Source organism: Apostichopus japonicus, chromosome 16, assembly GCF_037975245.1.
Source record: "Apostichopus japonicus isolate 1M-3 chromosome 16, ASM3797524v1, whole genome shotgun sequence".
Taxonomy (NCBI): domain Eukaryota; kingdom Metazoa; phylum Echinodermata; class Holothuroidea; order Aspidochirotida; family Stichopodidae; genus Apostichopus; species Apostichopus japonicus.
In genome coordinates this window covers 14,629,587-14,644,191 of record NC_092576.1, presented here as the reverse complement: position 1 = coordinate 14,644,191, position 14,605 = coordinate 14,629,587, and the positions used below count along the sequence as shown (strand labels likewise).

General features: G+C 36.7%; 2 protein-coding genes and 1 long non-coding RNA gene across 6 annotated transcripts in view; all 3 read right to left on the bottom strand.

Annotated features, from left to right (window-relative positions):
* LOC139983701 (uncharacterized) overlaps positions 1–14,605 on the bottom strand; it is a 125,362-nt gene that overhangs the window by 33,438 nt on the left and 77,319 nt on the right. Inside the window, exons 6-7 of the mRNA XM_071997440.1 lie at positions 1,028–1,171; positions 315–452 (exon numbers count right to left, since the gene is read on the bottom strand). Of these exons, the coding sequence (XP_071853541.1) occupies positions 315–452; positions 1,028–1,171 (282 nt within the window). The remainder of the gene's footprint in view (positions 1–314; positions 453–1,027; positions 1,172–14,605) is intronic.
* The window catches only part of LOC139983702 (uncharacterized), a 32,616-nt gene continuing 19,148 nt past the window's right edge, over positions 1,138–14,605 (bottom strand). The window contains exons 4-6 of the mRNA XM_071997441.1: positions 4,043–4,309; positions 1,996–2,130; positions 1,138–1,254 (exon numbers count right to left, since the gene is read on the bottom strand). Coding sequence (XP_071853542.1) covers positions 4,149–4,309 — 161 coding nt within the window. The 3' untranslated portion in view covers positions 1,138–1,254; positions 1,996–2,130; positions 4,043–4,148. The remainder of the gene's footprint in view (positions 1,255–1,995; positions 2,131–4,042; positions 4,310–14,605) is intronic.
* Positions 6,915–12,985, bottom strand: LOC139983456 (uncharacterized). 4 transcript variants are annotated; one of them, XR_011798694.1, is made up of 5 exons: positions 12,701–12,985; positions 10,562–10,704; positions 9,597–9,771; positions 8,072–8,232; positions 6,915–7,196 (listed from the first exon to the last, which is right to left on the bottom strand). It is a non-coding gene; the product is annotated as an uncharacterized lncRNA (long non-coding RNA). The 4 variants fall into 4 exon arrangements; XR_011798693.1 differs by lacking the exon at positions 12,701–12,985 and adding an exon at positions 11,240–11,590 and having other exon boundaries at positions 10,538–10,704; XR_011798692.1 differs by lacking the exon at positions 12,701–12,985 and adding an exon at positions 11,240–11,590 and having other exon boundaries at positions 8,066–8,232.

Below are 14,605 nucleotides of genomic sequence, written 5' to 3'. Positions count from 1 at the left end.
CTAATTTATTTGCTAATTTCTTACCGTATTGGGAGGAGTGGGTGGAGAAGGGTGTGTGTTTGTAGGGGGGGGGGGGTCGTTAACCACGTTAATCAGACAAGTACACCCTGTCTATTCCATACAATGATTTTTTATGTATATTGATCAGATGGACCGTTAAGAGAGCTCTGTGCGTTTATGATACAGAGGATTCACCTGTATTGTTATGTAAATTAAGCTGAAGTAGACATGGAATCAGAGCAAGTAACTTTATTTTAATACTTTATGAAATGCTCTATTGGGACAAAATATCATTTCAAGAAAAAAACATTTACCTTGGCAATTAGTCCCTGTCCATCCAATACTACAGCCTGGTGGTAATCCTGTACAGACTCCTGTATATCTGTCACACTGGCAAGACTGACAGTGACAGGTCTGTAGGCAGCTGGCTCCATAGGTTCCTGAATCACATGCTGATTGAAAAGTTAACTATATTTATATTATGTACATTCATATCTCAGTGTAAAACAAAATACCAGAACAGAGCAATCCAAAGGTGTGATGAAACTAAAGCTAATGTAACTCACCAAGGAGTGAAGTCATTAAGTACATCTTCAAATTTATATATATATATATAAATATATATATATATATATATATAGTTTTATATATAGTTATATTTATATATATAGTTATATATACAGTTATTTATAAAGTTATATCTAGCAACAATATGATATCTTTGCCAAATTAAAATAACACGTCTTCTCTTTGCTTGCCCAGTCGGTAAAAATAAACTGGTGGTTAGTTTCTCAATGATATAGAGCCGTACCCTAAATTACTGCGTTCATCAGAGTGTATTATATTTCATTCGCTTCTAAAAATATTTTTAATATTTTGAATTATAATGTATCAATTGCTGTTTTAGGTAGAGATTTTGCATTTTATGCGTTGCTTGGCAATTGTGGAATATCAATCACAGTAAATATGATGGCCCATCAATTGATCTCTGTGTACAGTAGAAAGTAAAAAAAAAGTAAAATTGTACCTGTAAGACAGTATAAACCTTTAAATCCTGTGTTACAGCTACATCCATAGGGATGAGCAAGGCAAAATAGGAATCTGTCGCATTCCTTGTCAGTTGTAGAACATCTCTTGTCACATATATCTCCAAATCGGTTAGGCCCACACGCTTAAAAACAAAGACAGTGAACCGCTTGACTCTATTCATGTCATAAGCAATTCGTAATCATCGTTGTTTGAAATGGGCGACTTCTGCAAATGTGAATAGCTATCACTTACTTCATTGGTAAGCACTTAAATAGGAGGCTGCATGTAATTTCAGAGTTATCAGCACGATTAAAAACTATTAAAAGATATCAACTATGGTTGAATACACCTTTTCATACACTTTATCGGTAAGCCCCTTTCAAAGGCCTTATCATAAAGTTGGCGTCCATCAGTTATTATTATTTCCCTGAGATTCACCGCAAATTAAATTAGATGATTTAGGTGAATGAATTAATGCTGTTTTTTTTCAGAATCTAATCTCGAAATTATCAACTACAAGTCTTCAAATAATGTCATAAGCATCAATCTTTCTGCGATAATTAACATTCCCTGGAAGAATACTGAATGTATTTTACAATTGTTTTTAAGTTTATAGCTCTATGACAGTATGTAATGGGTGCATCATATACAGACACAAGATAAATAACAAATTTCATGTTGTTACTCACAAGGTTATAACTTTATAGGAATTTTTTAAGGGAGCTTCCTGAGTCTCACAAGTAATTTTTCCAAAGCATCCACTTGAGTTTTTAAATTTCTCAACAGACTGGTGTTCATTTATACATATGAACATTAATATATATGAATATGTATATATATATATATATATATATATATTATATATATATATATATATAATTATATATATATATATAATTATATATATAGATATAGATATATATAGATATATATATCCCAGCAGCGAAGCATGGAGATAATTGTTACCTTCTTCACAGTTTGTTCCTTTGAACCCAAGAGCACAAATGCATTTTCCACTGTTCTCATCACAAATGCCTCCGTTATAGCAGTTATCACATATACCATCACAAGCATCTGGGCCCCATCGATTAGCTGGACAAGCTAGTGTTAGAAAGAGGTCATACACAGATGCGCATTGTGAGTGAAACGTGTGCCCGAAAAAAATATTAACGAATATGCTGCCAAAGTAAAATCTATATGACGTATACTAGTATTTTCTGCACACTGAAATATCTAGATACACAGGAAAGAGCTGAAGGTTTCTTCTATCATCAAATCAAACTTCGTGTTAATATAATTTTGATGTTGGTACAGTGATCGTAACAGTATAATAACAAAGACAATAACACATGAAAATATTGAACTGTACTAGTTTTGAATGAATATACCACCCATGGTGCCTAACATATAGTTACGCTTATTGAAAGGACCTGGATAATTAGATTATAGTTTGCACAGGGAAACCCTTTTCATGATCTATTTTTGAAACTGCCTCGCCGATCTCTTTTTCTTATATTAAAAGCTGTGCCGTAGTGACAAGAGTGAGTAAACATACTTAATAGTCTTTCAAAGTTGTTATTTTTGGTTGCACTTTCACATTAGATAATATAATTTAGACGTTTGTGGATTATTTTATTCACGCTTGATGTCCTTGGAGTGGCGATACTTATTTCATACAAGAAGAACAACCGCTTCAATATGGAAATACTATAGATAAATGAAACATCTATAACAGAATTGTTCGGAAAGAAAAAAAAAGTTTGCTTTACATAAACACTAGCAGTGATTTCAACTGCAATGTTCACATGTCAACTTTTTTTACATATAGTAAAAGTTTACCTTTAGTCAAGGATAATTTTCACCTTCTGTTAAATATAATCAATATTAACTCACAAGGATATATCATTACTATTTCAAATTAGTGAATAACAATTTAGATTAACTACGGTCAGCAACACATGTATGTATTCTCTGTTGCTGTATGTTAATTTAAAATTGATTTACACCAGTGATCAGTTAATATTGTATCATTGTTCAATAGAGGCTATTATGATGATTGAAGTTCATTGTTTAAGAAAATGCTGGACATTTTTGCATCTGATATAGTAACAACCACGTCCAAATAAAATATTGAATAGAGCGGGTTTTTTTGTGACATTTTTTGAATTCATATATCTTTCAATAGCAAACTAGTAATACCTTCATGAAAATGAAAGAGCAAATAATGTTGCTTTTCTTTATAATTTGCAAAGCATGCATCCTCTGAGGAACTCATTTTCTTACGAAAAGTTGCAATACTATCGGAAATTTTAGCATTTGACACAAAAACTACGATGATAACACCACATGTATGTATTTGTTTAGATCCTCCTGCAAGCAGGAACTCGCGAAGAAGCCTCATTGGCTTATCAAAGCCACACGCTGACCGAAGTCAGTTTCTTATATTCATATTAAACGTCCTTGATTATGAATTTTCAATTGTCAACAACTCTGTAACTGGACGACATACGTTACTCTTAGAGTGACTCGAACCGGGTCATCGACCGATGTCATCGACTAAGATCTACGTGATGGAGAATGACAAGGTTTTTTTCTCGTGACAATACTTTCGATAATCATCAATAATATTGCAAGTTAGGAAAAAGATATTGAGATGGTTGTTTTAAATGACAGAGTAAAATATCTTATTTATTCCAAAATGTCAAATTGTTTGCCACCGGATTATATCTCATGAAAACTAATAGTATGCAGAATGATATTTTAACATAGCACCTATCAGTTAACACTAGCAATTACCAGTTAGTATCAACATATAATAAATCACAAAAATGCAAGCAGAAATGCCTTTGGAATGATTGATGGCTCTGTGGTTTAACTGATTTACATAACATTGATATTCGTTAAGGTGTCATGAGCCACAACAAAATTCGTGTCCAGCACAATAACCGTTTTGAAATTTAACCGATCAAATCTCAGCAGAACAGTTCATCAATGTACTGGAAAAGTTACAAACCTCTTACTATCAACAGTTTTAGACCTTGTTTTGCATCACTCCTCTCACCGATGACGTGACACTCATAGACACCAGCATCATCTACCTCAACTTGTCCACTGATACTCTAAATATCCTGTCCATTAATAGCATTGTTCCTTACATTGTCCTTCAACCATCTGAAGTCTGCAACATTCTTTGATCCGGTGCTCTTCATACCAATGCTTACACCTGTATCGCCAGCATTCACAGTTAATGAGACCAGCTCATCACTGGGTACAATATCAGCTGAAATCAAGGATGTTGTAACAATCCATGAGTTATATTGGCTTGATGTAAAATTTATATTGTATTAAATACTTTATCGAACTTAACAAACTCTTAACGAGGATATTTGTTACAATAAGTTTACTTGTCAGCAGTTAATATATTACACGTCAACTTTATTGCCTCAAACAACTTAATTCTACATGGCAATATCCAATAAAACTTCACAAGAACTGTTAATATTATGATACAAAATGAGCTAAGTTTATATGTTTGGATTCCCCTGTATATTAACACGCTGACTCCCTAAAGGGATCTAATTTCAAGTACTTAATCTCATTAAAGGGTCTAAAAGAGGCTAGGAAACATTTAGGGTTTCTAGGAACTATTTAAACCTGACTTTTATCCAAGAAAAAAAAACTTTTTGTTCAACATTGATAAATTTACCAGAAATTATATTGCTTTTAATGACGTTTGCACTCGGGTATAAAAATATGGTATATATAAGGGAAAAATCTACGCTATGACTGTCATTGTCTTTAAACCTTCAAAATGTGAGTTAAAAAGGCAAATGCATTGTAATCACACTGCAGATACATAAATTTGAGACAAAAAATAACACAATCAGAAAATTATTCTTTGTTTGTACCAACTTATGTATTTCATGTTATATTTTATCTACATGACCATAAACTGAAATTTAGTAGGTTAATTTCTTACATGAATAAAGGAAGAAAAATACCTCTTGTCCCTGTACAAAAGTGAATCAGTGAAACAAATACACCCCACAACTGCAAGGGAGTGTCATTTAGCACCAAGAAGAAACACCATTAATGGCTTACAATACAGTTCTGAGGGGCGTACCAATACGCCCCGCTACTGGTTGGAGTGTCATTTAGCACCAAGAACTAACACCATTAAGGGGCGTACCAATACGCCCCGCTACTGGTTGGAGTGTCATTTAGCACCAAGAAGTAACAAAATTTAGTGGCTTGCAATACAGTTCTAAGGGGCGTACCAATACGCCCCGCTACTGGTTGGAGTGTCATTTAGCACCAAGAAGTAACAACATTTAGTGGCTTGCAATACAGTTCTGAGGGGCGTACCAATACGCCCCACTACTGGTTGGAGTGTCATTTAGCAACAAGAAGTTACAAAATTTAGTGGCTTGCAATACAGTTCTGAGGGGCGTACCAATACGCCCCACTACTGGTTGGAGTGTCATTTACCAACAAGAAGTTACAAAATTTAGTGGCTTGCAATACAGTTCTAAGGGGCGTACCAATACGCCCCGCTACTGGTTGGAGTGTCATTTAGCACCAAGAACTAACACCATTAAGGGGCGTACCAATACGCCCCGCTACTGGTTGGAGTGTCATTTAGCACCAAGAAGTAACAACATTTAGTGGCTTGCAATACAGTTCTGAGGGGCGTACCAATACGCCCCGCTACTGGTTGGAGTGTCATTTAGCACCAAGAACTAACACCATTAAGGGGCGTACCAATACGCCCCGCTACTGGTTGGAGTGTCATTTAGCACCAAGAAGTAACAACATTTAGTGGCTTGCAATACAGTTCTGAGGGGCGTACCAATACGCCCCGCTACTGGTTGGAGTGTCATTTAGCACCAAGAACTAACACCATTAAGGGGCGTACCAATACGCCCCGCTACTGGTTGGAGTGTCATTTAGCACCAAGAAGTAACAAAATTTAGTGGCTTGCAATACAGTTCTGAGGGGCGTACCAATACGCCCCGCTACTGGTTGGAGTGTCATTTAGCACCAAGAACTAACACCATTAAGGGGCGTACCAATACGCCCCGCTACTGGTTGGAGTGTCATTTAGCACCAAGAAGTAACAAAATTTAGTGGCTTGCAATACAGTTCTAAGGGGCGTACCAATACGCCCCGCTACTGGTTGGAGTGTCATTTAGCACCAAGAAGTAACAACATTTAGTGGCTTGCAATACAGTTCTAAGGGGCGTACCAATACGCCCCACTACTGGTTGGAGTGTCATTTAGCAACAAGAAGTTACAAAATTTAGTGGCTTGCAATACAGTTCTAAGGGGCGTACCAATACGCCCCGCTACTGGTTGGAGTGTCATTTAGCACCAAGAACTAACACCATTAAGGGGCGTACCAATACGCCCCGCTACTGGTTGGAGTGTCATTTAGCACCAAGAAGTAACAAAATTTAGTGGCTTGCAAAACAGTTCTGAGAGGTGTACCAAAACGCCCCGCTAATGGTTGGAGTGTCATTTAGCACCAAGAAGTTACACCATTAGTTCTGAAATAACATAATAACACCATTAGGTGGCTAAGAATGCAGTTCTGAAGTCCGTACCGATACACCCCCTACTGCTCGGAGTGTCAGTTAGCAATAAGAAATTACATCATTAATAACAACAATAAGTGGCTTACAATGCAGTTCTGAAGGATGTACTATTCAGACTCTCAGATTGCTCTAATGGGCATACTGATACCCCTACTAATAATTTTTCACCAAAAAAATACAATAATAAGAGAAAGTCACTGTAACCTTCCCCCCCCCCCCTCCCCCCCCCCCTTTTTATTTCACACACACACTTAAAACAAGCATTTTAGGATTTGCAGAGTAGAAGACCATGTGGCTGTTTCAGTGCTGCCACTTCCTGAACACATATACCCTACAAGACAATTAACCTCCCTGTTGTCCCCAAATGACCTTTGACCTTCACCAAAATCAATACGCTTCTTTTAATCAGTGCTATAAACTTTTTTTTCATCCTCTGTGATCTAGGATCATCCCTAGCAACAATAGTCACATTAAGTTCTGTGCCATCATCCCATCAAAGTTTCCTTGCAATGGTTTTCCTCTTGAACGCAATGGCCAGACCAAACAGACTCAGTGTGAGCATTTCTGTGTCATCTTCAGAAAAAAAGAGAGAAATAAAACTTTATTCTACACTGACAGTCTAACCATTTTATTTATTTTTTATCTGTTGCATTGATAGTAAAAAAACAAATGAACAAAGACTGCAAATGTTTTTTGATATGATAAGTTAGCAGAACTATACTGTCATATGATTGCAGTGCTATCACTCTGCTGTCCTCTACAATCTGAGTAATACTATGACAGAGGTCACATTTCTGCCTGTATTAGTAGCCTACATGTTGTTCCCATTATACAAGTGAAGATTCCATTTGAATGTAATGTGTCCCCTTGGAGTAATATTGAATTAAAACATTGAATTTAATTTGATGTGACATTTGACCTATGTTTCTGGGGGGGGGGGGGGTCTGCTAGACATAGACTTTAACCCTAAAACACCTTCATACCAAGTTTTAAGAAAATCAACCCAGTCATTGAAGAGGACTGTTTGACATAAAATTGGACACCCCACACAGACAACTTTTACCCCTCCCTCAGTCAAACACTTCCGGTGACCATGCAATACCCCACAATGAATGACCCCTATTGGGAAAACTAACCACTACCATGGCAACTGTTGTGTAATACTGTTAATGGTCCAACTTGCAAAGGAACTACAATATTGTACCTAATCCTTCCTATGAGAGTGATTAGATAACAATTATTTGAAAATTCACATACTGTAAGAGAGCGATTCTGTGTGCACAACACAAAGTTATGTGTTATGTGTAGACAAGGACTTTCCATACACACTTTCAATGTCTTAATGCATAGGTCATTGCAACCTGAATATACAATATGGAGGTATGAGATGAATAACTGCTCGGCAAAAATTCTTCTATAAAAACAAAATTCATAGTAGTCACCTTTACCTCAATGCTCATCTGATGCCTGGTTTCCCCTAGTTTGATGTGCTTGTTTGCTAACCAAAGTTTTGTATCTTTACATTCTTGTCTGGATTTCTCTCTCTCAGCTCCTTACAGGCTGTCAGATTGTGGATGCCACCAATAACTTCATAATGGTATCCATTTGCCTGAAAGAAAAATTTGTTACAAAATGTGAAAATGAATATATCAGTAACTTAAGTCAAAGTAGCGTAATGTCAGACTTTTGTCCTCAAAGATCAGGTGTAATTGACATGCAAACAGAAAGCCACAGGGCTTAGTGATTCCTTTGCCTATTGTTATTGTAGGGCATTGGAGGGGAGAGTTCTACTGAGTACATGGGATCCACAGTGAAATGGAAAAAAAATCTCTTGCAACTATTAGCAAAGGAGAACTAAATGTGTACTCAAAGATATGGTGTGGACAACCCTGAGTTATCATGTTTTCAAAGGTTTTTAATATTATGATGTATGTAGGAATCCACATGTCAAGTAAAAGATCTGTTCATGTTGTTCTTCTTGTCTAGGGCTAATATTGCCATGTGCATGGTGAGGTACCATGTTCAAGAAGTTTTTCAGACTGAAATTAACTGACCTTGAGTGACGTTGACCGAAACAGCCAAAAAAAAAGACAAATGCTTAATTCCTATCAAATTTGAAATTTACCAAAACTTCACTTCTTCAGCTAGAAAAGTTGTCAGTTGTTGACCACTAGTGACCTCAAATGACCTTGACTTCTCCCAACACACTATCAGCTGAGTATTTACTAAGAGTGTCTTCATACTGAGCATTAACTTCATGCAAGCTGTACTTAGTGAGATATGTTTTCAGAATTTAACTAAAATGTACCTCAAATGACATTTGACCTCAAAAAAGTTAACATTATAGATGGCAAGTATTCAATCAGAGGAACAAATTTGACATTCTATGTAGCTTTATTCTTTGACTTAAGCTCATTCACAGAGTTTTCAGGTTTAGACCATTGGTTATCTCATATGACCTTTGGCCCCTCCCAAAGCAATAACAGTGAAGAATTTACTAAGGTGGTAGATACCGAATACATTCTTCTAATTGTTCAAAGTGTGAACTATATGTAAGCTGTACATGGTGAGATAACCTGTTAACAAAGTTTCAGATTTTTAGGTGGTGTGGACCTCAAACAATTTTTGACGTACTAAGTAACAGCAAGTGGTAAGCACTCGATTGAGGGATAAGCATACTAATTTCACTTAACCTTTACTTCAGTAAGGTCATTTATGGGGTTTATAACTGTTGACCACTGGCAATTAAATAACAATTGCAGCTGAGAATTTGCTAAGGGGTAGCTTTCTACCAAGTATGAACTTCATGCATATTGCACTTGTTGAATTATCAAAAAGTTTTCAAAATTTGAGCTAAGGCATCTCTCTCTCACATATGCACACACAAGCAGTCACTGCTGCATGGTTTTTGATAAACAATTATGAAGCACTCCATTATAAAAATCACTTTATAATCAAGTGCTGATTACTCACCGTGGGTTCTGAAAAATTCTCCAAGTTTTCCAAAGTTGTTGCTATAACAGTCAGTGGTTGATATTGTGGTTGTTAAATTCTAACATAGCCTCTTTTAGTTTGGTGAGAAATTACACATTCACTTCTCTCAACTTCCGACCAACTTCTAGATTTTCTATGTCAATATTTGCAACACCTGTGGAGAAGTAAAAACGATGGTAAGTAAATTTCTGCAAAGCTAACATCAACTGACAGGGAAATGCCATACATGTTGGTATGCAAAATGTTTTCCGTAAACTTTGTAAAGCTAAAAATACTATTCAAACCAAATGTACACAGTGACTATAATGATTGTTAAAGTATGTTGAAAAGCAATGTTCAATTAATGAACACATTATTAATGGGGTTCTGACCCCTCCCCGATAACACTCAAATAAAACCTGATACTTCTATTGATGTTGTAAATTTCTGGTGAAAAGTCAACAGTTGAGGCAGTTCTTAATGGGCATGCAGTAGGAGGCATACATATGGCTCAGTATGAAGGACACTGCACAGAAACTGATGTAAAATGAATTTAACAGCTGCCTACTGTCCTTTTAGTTGTGGGTTGCTGAATATTACTCATACAGTATGCGGGCCCACCATGGTAGCCACAGGAGGAAATTTTGACTAACAAAAGGCCAAAAATAGATTGCTGAAAATGGAAGATGATTGTTTTAGCATCTAAGACAAACTTTTATCAATGTTTTTTCGTGTTGAAAATTAACGCTTATTCAAATTCTCTTCAATTTTTTTTTTTGTCCAGTAAATTGGTGAACCAAAAGGGTTGGGTTTTTTTTCCCTTTGTTTTTTGGTGGGCCAGATTAGATTGTCTGGCATGCTCAATCTGGCTAGTAGGGGCCCCTGTTCTAAAACCACAACAGTTCCAATTCCTGAGGCAGTATATTGTACTGCTACCGTACCTGACAGCTTCTAAGGGTTCTCACCTAAGAATGCTGCATTGACTTCCTTCTTGATGAATTCTAAAGGGCTGACAACTGGCTGATCCTTATTACTCTTCCTCTTTTTGTGAAGCACAGGTAACTTGTGCTGAGCCTTTCTTTTCTCTTTACTTCCTGATGTTGAAGGTCTGTTTTAAAGTGGAAAAGAGCAGTTAGTAAACCTGAATATGATAATATGCTAGTGTCCTTGGACTCCAATATCTCAACCCCAATCTTGGCCCAATGTCTGACCCAGAGGGGAGAAGGGGTACACATGAGGCTTTCACCCCCATGAAATTGAAGACTGTAAACATTTTACTGCACTGGTGCATGTCAGTCTCTGAAGCAATAATATTCCTTGTTACTATATTATATTGATTCAAAACTAATTATATAGTTGCAATAAACTTTTAGGATTTTGGAGTAGCCGACAACAGGAACGAAATTAGGATTTAGGAGCACTTCACGTTTTAACAATTTTGATATGTTAACACTATCCTGGCTTCACTGATTAAATAGGCTTAGGGCCTAGCTCTTGCTAGGTTGGAGTTGGAGTTGGACGTGACAATGTTATTTTCTACGAAATTTTAACAGATTTGTAGGTGCAAACAACAAAGACACGTTTTTTTTTAAATGAAAGCTGAAGGTTAAGGAACGTGAAGCATCAATCGAATTAGGACTCACCTTTGATGTTGTGACCTAGCCTACACAGACTTCAGTATAGAAATAGTGTGCACGCTACCTAGGGCCTAAGTTAGAGCCCGTAGAGGCCCCTTTTCTTCTAAGTTCTATTTGAGGCGTATTACAACGAACCGAACTTGTCAAAAAATTGGCAAAATCGCTTGGTCAATAACTTCCTGGGCTCCTGCCTTTAATTGTACCGTAAATTGTCGAGAGGAATAATAAATTTAAAATGCCGGTATATCCTAGTCATTGAATCAACTTGAAGTAGGCCTAACGTTTAATACTAACTCACATCATGTAGTGTACTTCACTTGTTCACCTTTGACCCTCAAGTTTTATGTCAAATTCACGTACGTAGCCTACATAATATAAGCTTAAGGAGGTAGCACTTGTATGTTACTACGCGACTGTGGTCGCCGTTTTCTTGTTCGTCGGAAAATATCACAGAAACAGATTGTAGTAGTAGAAACCGTCAGGAGTGTCACTCGTTGACTTGTTAAATGGCTGTCAGCTTTGCTTGTTATTGCACTTGCTTCAAGTAGCATTTTTTCACTCACAATCAAGTCAGAATTGATTGAAATATCTTTTCTAATCAGTTTGGGTTGTAGACAAGCCACACTACCTGACACGGACGGTTTTTCGTCAAAGTCAGTCTAGAGCAATGTATAGGGTGTCCATTATGTGTTTGCATGAACAACTTAAAAATAGTAATACACAAAATATGACGACAGATCATGAAGAAGTTCGAATTCAAGGTATAACGTTAAATGCTTGTCTACACTGCGGTTGGACACCTGCAATCACAAATAAGTTACGCTTGGCAGTTACATTAGCACACTGCGGTTCAAGCGTCCTTTGACTCGAGTCAGAGAACAATAGTATTCACTGTTGATGTCAGTTCTGTATGAAGATAAAAACACTGATAATGTGCATTCTGACAGTTAACCCACCACAATGGAGGTTATAGGTCGGTTAATTACGCGGTGACTTGATTCGGGTTTTCAAGAATGGTATGGTTTAGACATTTTATCCTTCACTGACCTTTTCAGGTTTGCCAAGCAGAATTACCAGAGATCAATGTCTTAAACACCAGAAGTTATAAGTACCATATATTTGTCAAAACTCCTTTTTATTCTCAGAGGGTTATGGAATAATTTGTCTGAGAAAGTTGTACTTGCAAGTAGTGTACGAACATGGGAAGTATCACTTCCTTGGTAAGAATGGCTTTGGGTGTTCATTTAGAATATTTGAGAACAAATGGAGAGTGAATGCTTCCAGGAAAGTACTTTTTGAAAACGCCTAGCAATTTTAGCGTGCTATGATTTGGGGCGATTGGCTATGCACTTTCAATTTATTTTAAAAGCATTCCCATATACATGCAAGAAACAAAAACTCCACTTGGTTATTCTTAACACAAAATATATTTCATTATACGGAAATAAGTCCAAAAATTTTCCTCACCTTAATGCTGTTTGGGATCGGCGGTATATTTCGAATCTTCATGTAATTGGTGACAAGGGCTCTTTGGTTCCAAAAGTAGAGTCCGGACAAGTCCGAAAAAAAGAAAAATCATAAGTCTTCCTCTGCCACACACCAATTTCTTGGTCTCGTCATTTTATAAAATTATTATTTAGGCGTTTCGAACTTTTTCGCAACTTCGGCTCTACGATTTTGCGTTTGGTGCATCCGTGCATGAGCAGTCTAACCTTGTCAGGGTATAAATACGTTGGTGGTCTGAACAACTCCCTGGTACCTGAGGTCCCTGGTTCAAACCTCGGTGTCGACACTGACACCAATTTTCACCCCGCTCCTTTCTCGTGGTAGGAAAGTGGCTACACGTGGAAAGCGGTACTCACGTCCTTCGGAGGGGACGTTAAATTGCGGTCCCGGGAGCAGGACTACACACCCCTGCCTCGTTACTTCAGGGCACTATTCGAAAAGAGAAGGCGAGTTTCGCCGGTGTCCTTCCACGCACAAAAACTTGGAACCTCAATAATTTCCGACTAAGGATTTCCTTAGTCTGCTGAAGCACCTTCGGGTGGAAGCGTAATACGAGGTGTATCATATCATATCAACAACTCCCTGGTCTAACAAACGTATACGTATGTGTATGCAACTACCACAGTGAAAATTTACGATATCAAATAATAGTGCGAATGTTTGTGGTAGAAAAAAGACAACAAAGTCTGGTTGAAAATCTCCACGTTTGCGGTCAACATCGAAGAGGGCCGATGAAAGATTATATTACGTAATCATTCCTATCACGTTGCGTTCTCTCACACAGGAAATGAAGGTTAACGTTTTTTAAGTTGACGACATGCCATGGCCTTAGCCTTTAATTAGAACTATAGTTGTAAATAATGAAAACAGTGTGTTTGGGGAATAGGATCATTTGAATACCTACCAGTATGTGTATGCATGGAGGTCAAAAACAGGTAAAGAAAAACAGGTAAAAAAAAACAGGTAAATTGGAGGTAAAAACAGTTTTCCCTCCATGGTGTATGCATGTAGGCATGCGTGAGTGTATGTATGTATGCAATGCATGTACGTGTATAGGTATGGATGGATGGGAATAACAAAGAAGCTGCATTAAAAAAATATATGATGCATTTCATTGAAAATAAGGCTGCAGATATATATATATATATACATAAATATATATTTCTATATACATATATATATATATATATATATATATATATATATATATATATTATTATTATTATTATTATTATTATTATTATAGAAAACCAGAGAAATAAGATGACTCATAATTGACAAATAAGGAGTAAAGTTTTAGAAAATATATTAGAATTTCGGTCCCCTTGGGGCCTTCGTTGGCAATACTTGGCAGTCGAATGAAAAGTACAAAATATACTAACACAATGAAAGTTTGACGCTAGATAAGTGTAAGTTGCATTGATGGAATTAAAAACCAAATAAACCATGACTATACAGGAAGCGGATGAATGAGCAAAGAACGGATAACATGTTTGTAAACTGATAGTTGTTAAGGCACTTAAGGGGTCCCAAGTCTTTGTCGAGGCCGGTGACTTAATACGAAAGATCCAATCGATTTCTTTACGTTTACGTTCAGTAGCGAATTTGAAGTTCGAGGCAATTAAAATACATTTTTAGTTTTTGAGAGAATGTCTATGAAGATTGAAATGTTCGGAAACGGGGAATCTGATCAAATTATCACGAAATATACTATTTGTGATTACTAAAACGTAAGCGGAACCGGGAGCCTGTTCACCTACATAATTGCCCTCTTTGCAAAGTACACAATAGAAAATGTAAATAACATACCACAAAAGAGGGAATGGGGATAGTTGACTATAATCTTAGACCCGTTACCGTTAAATA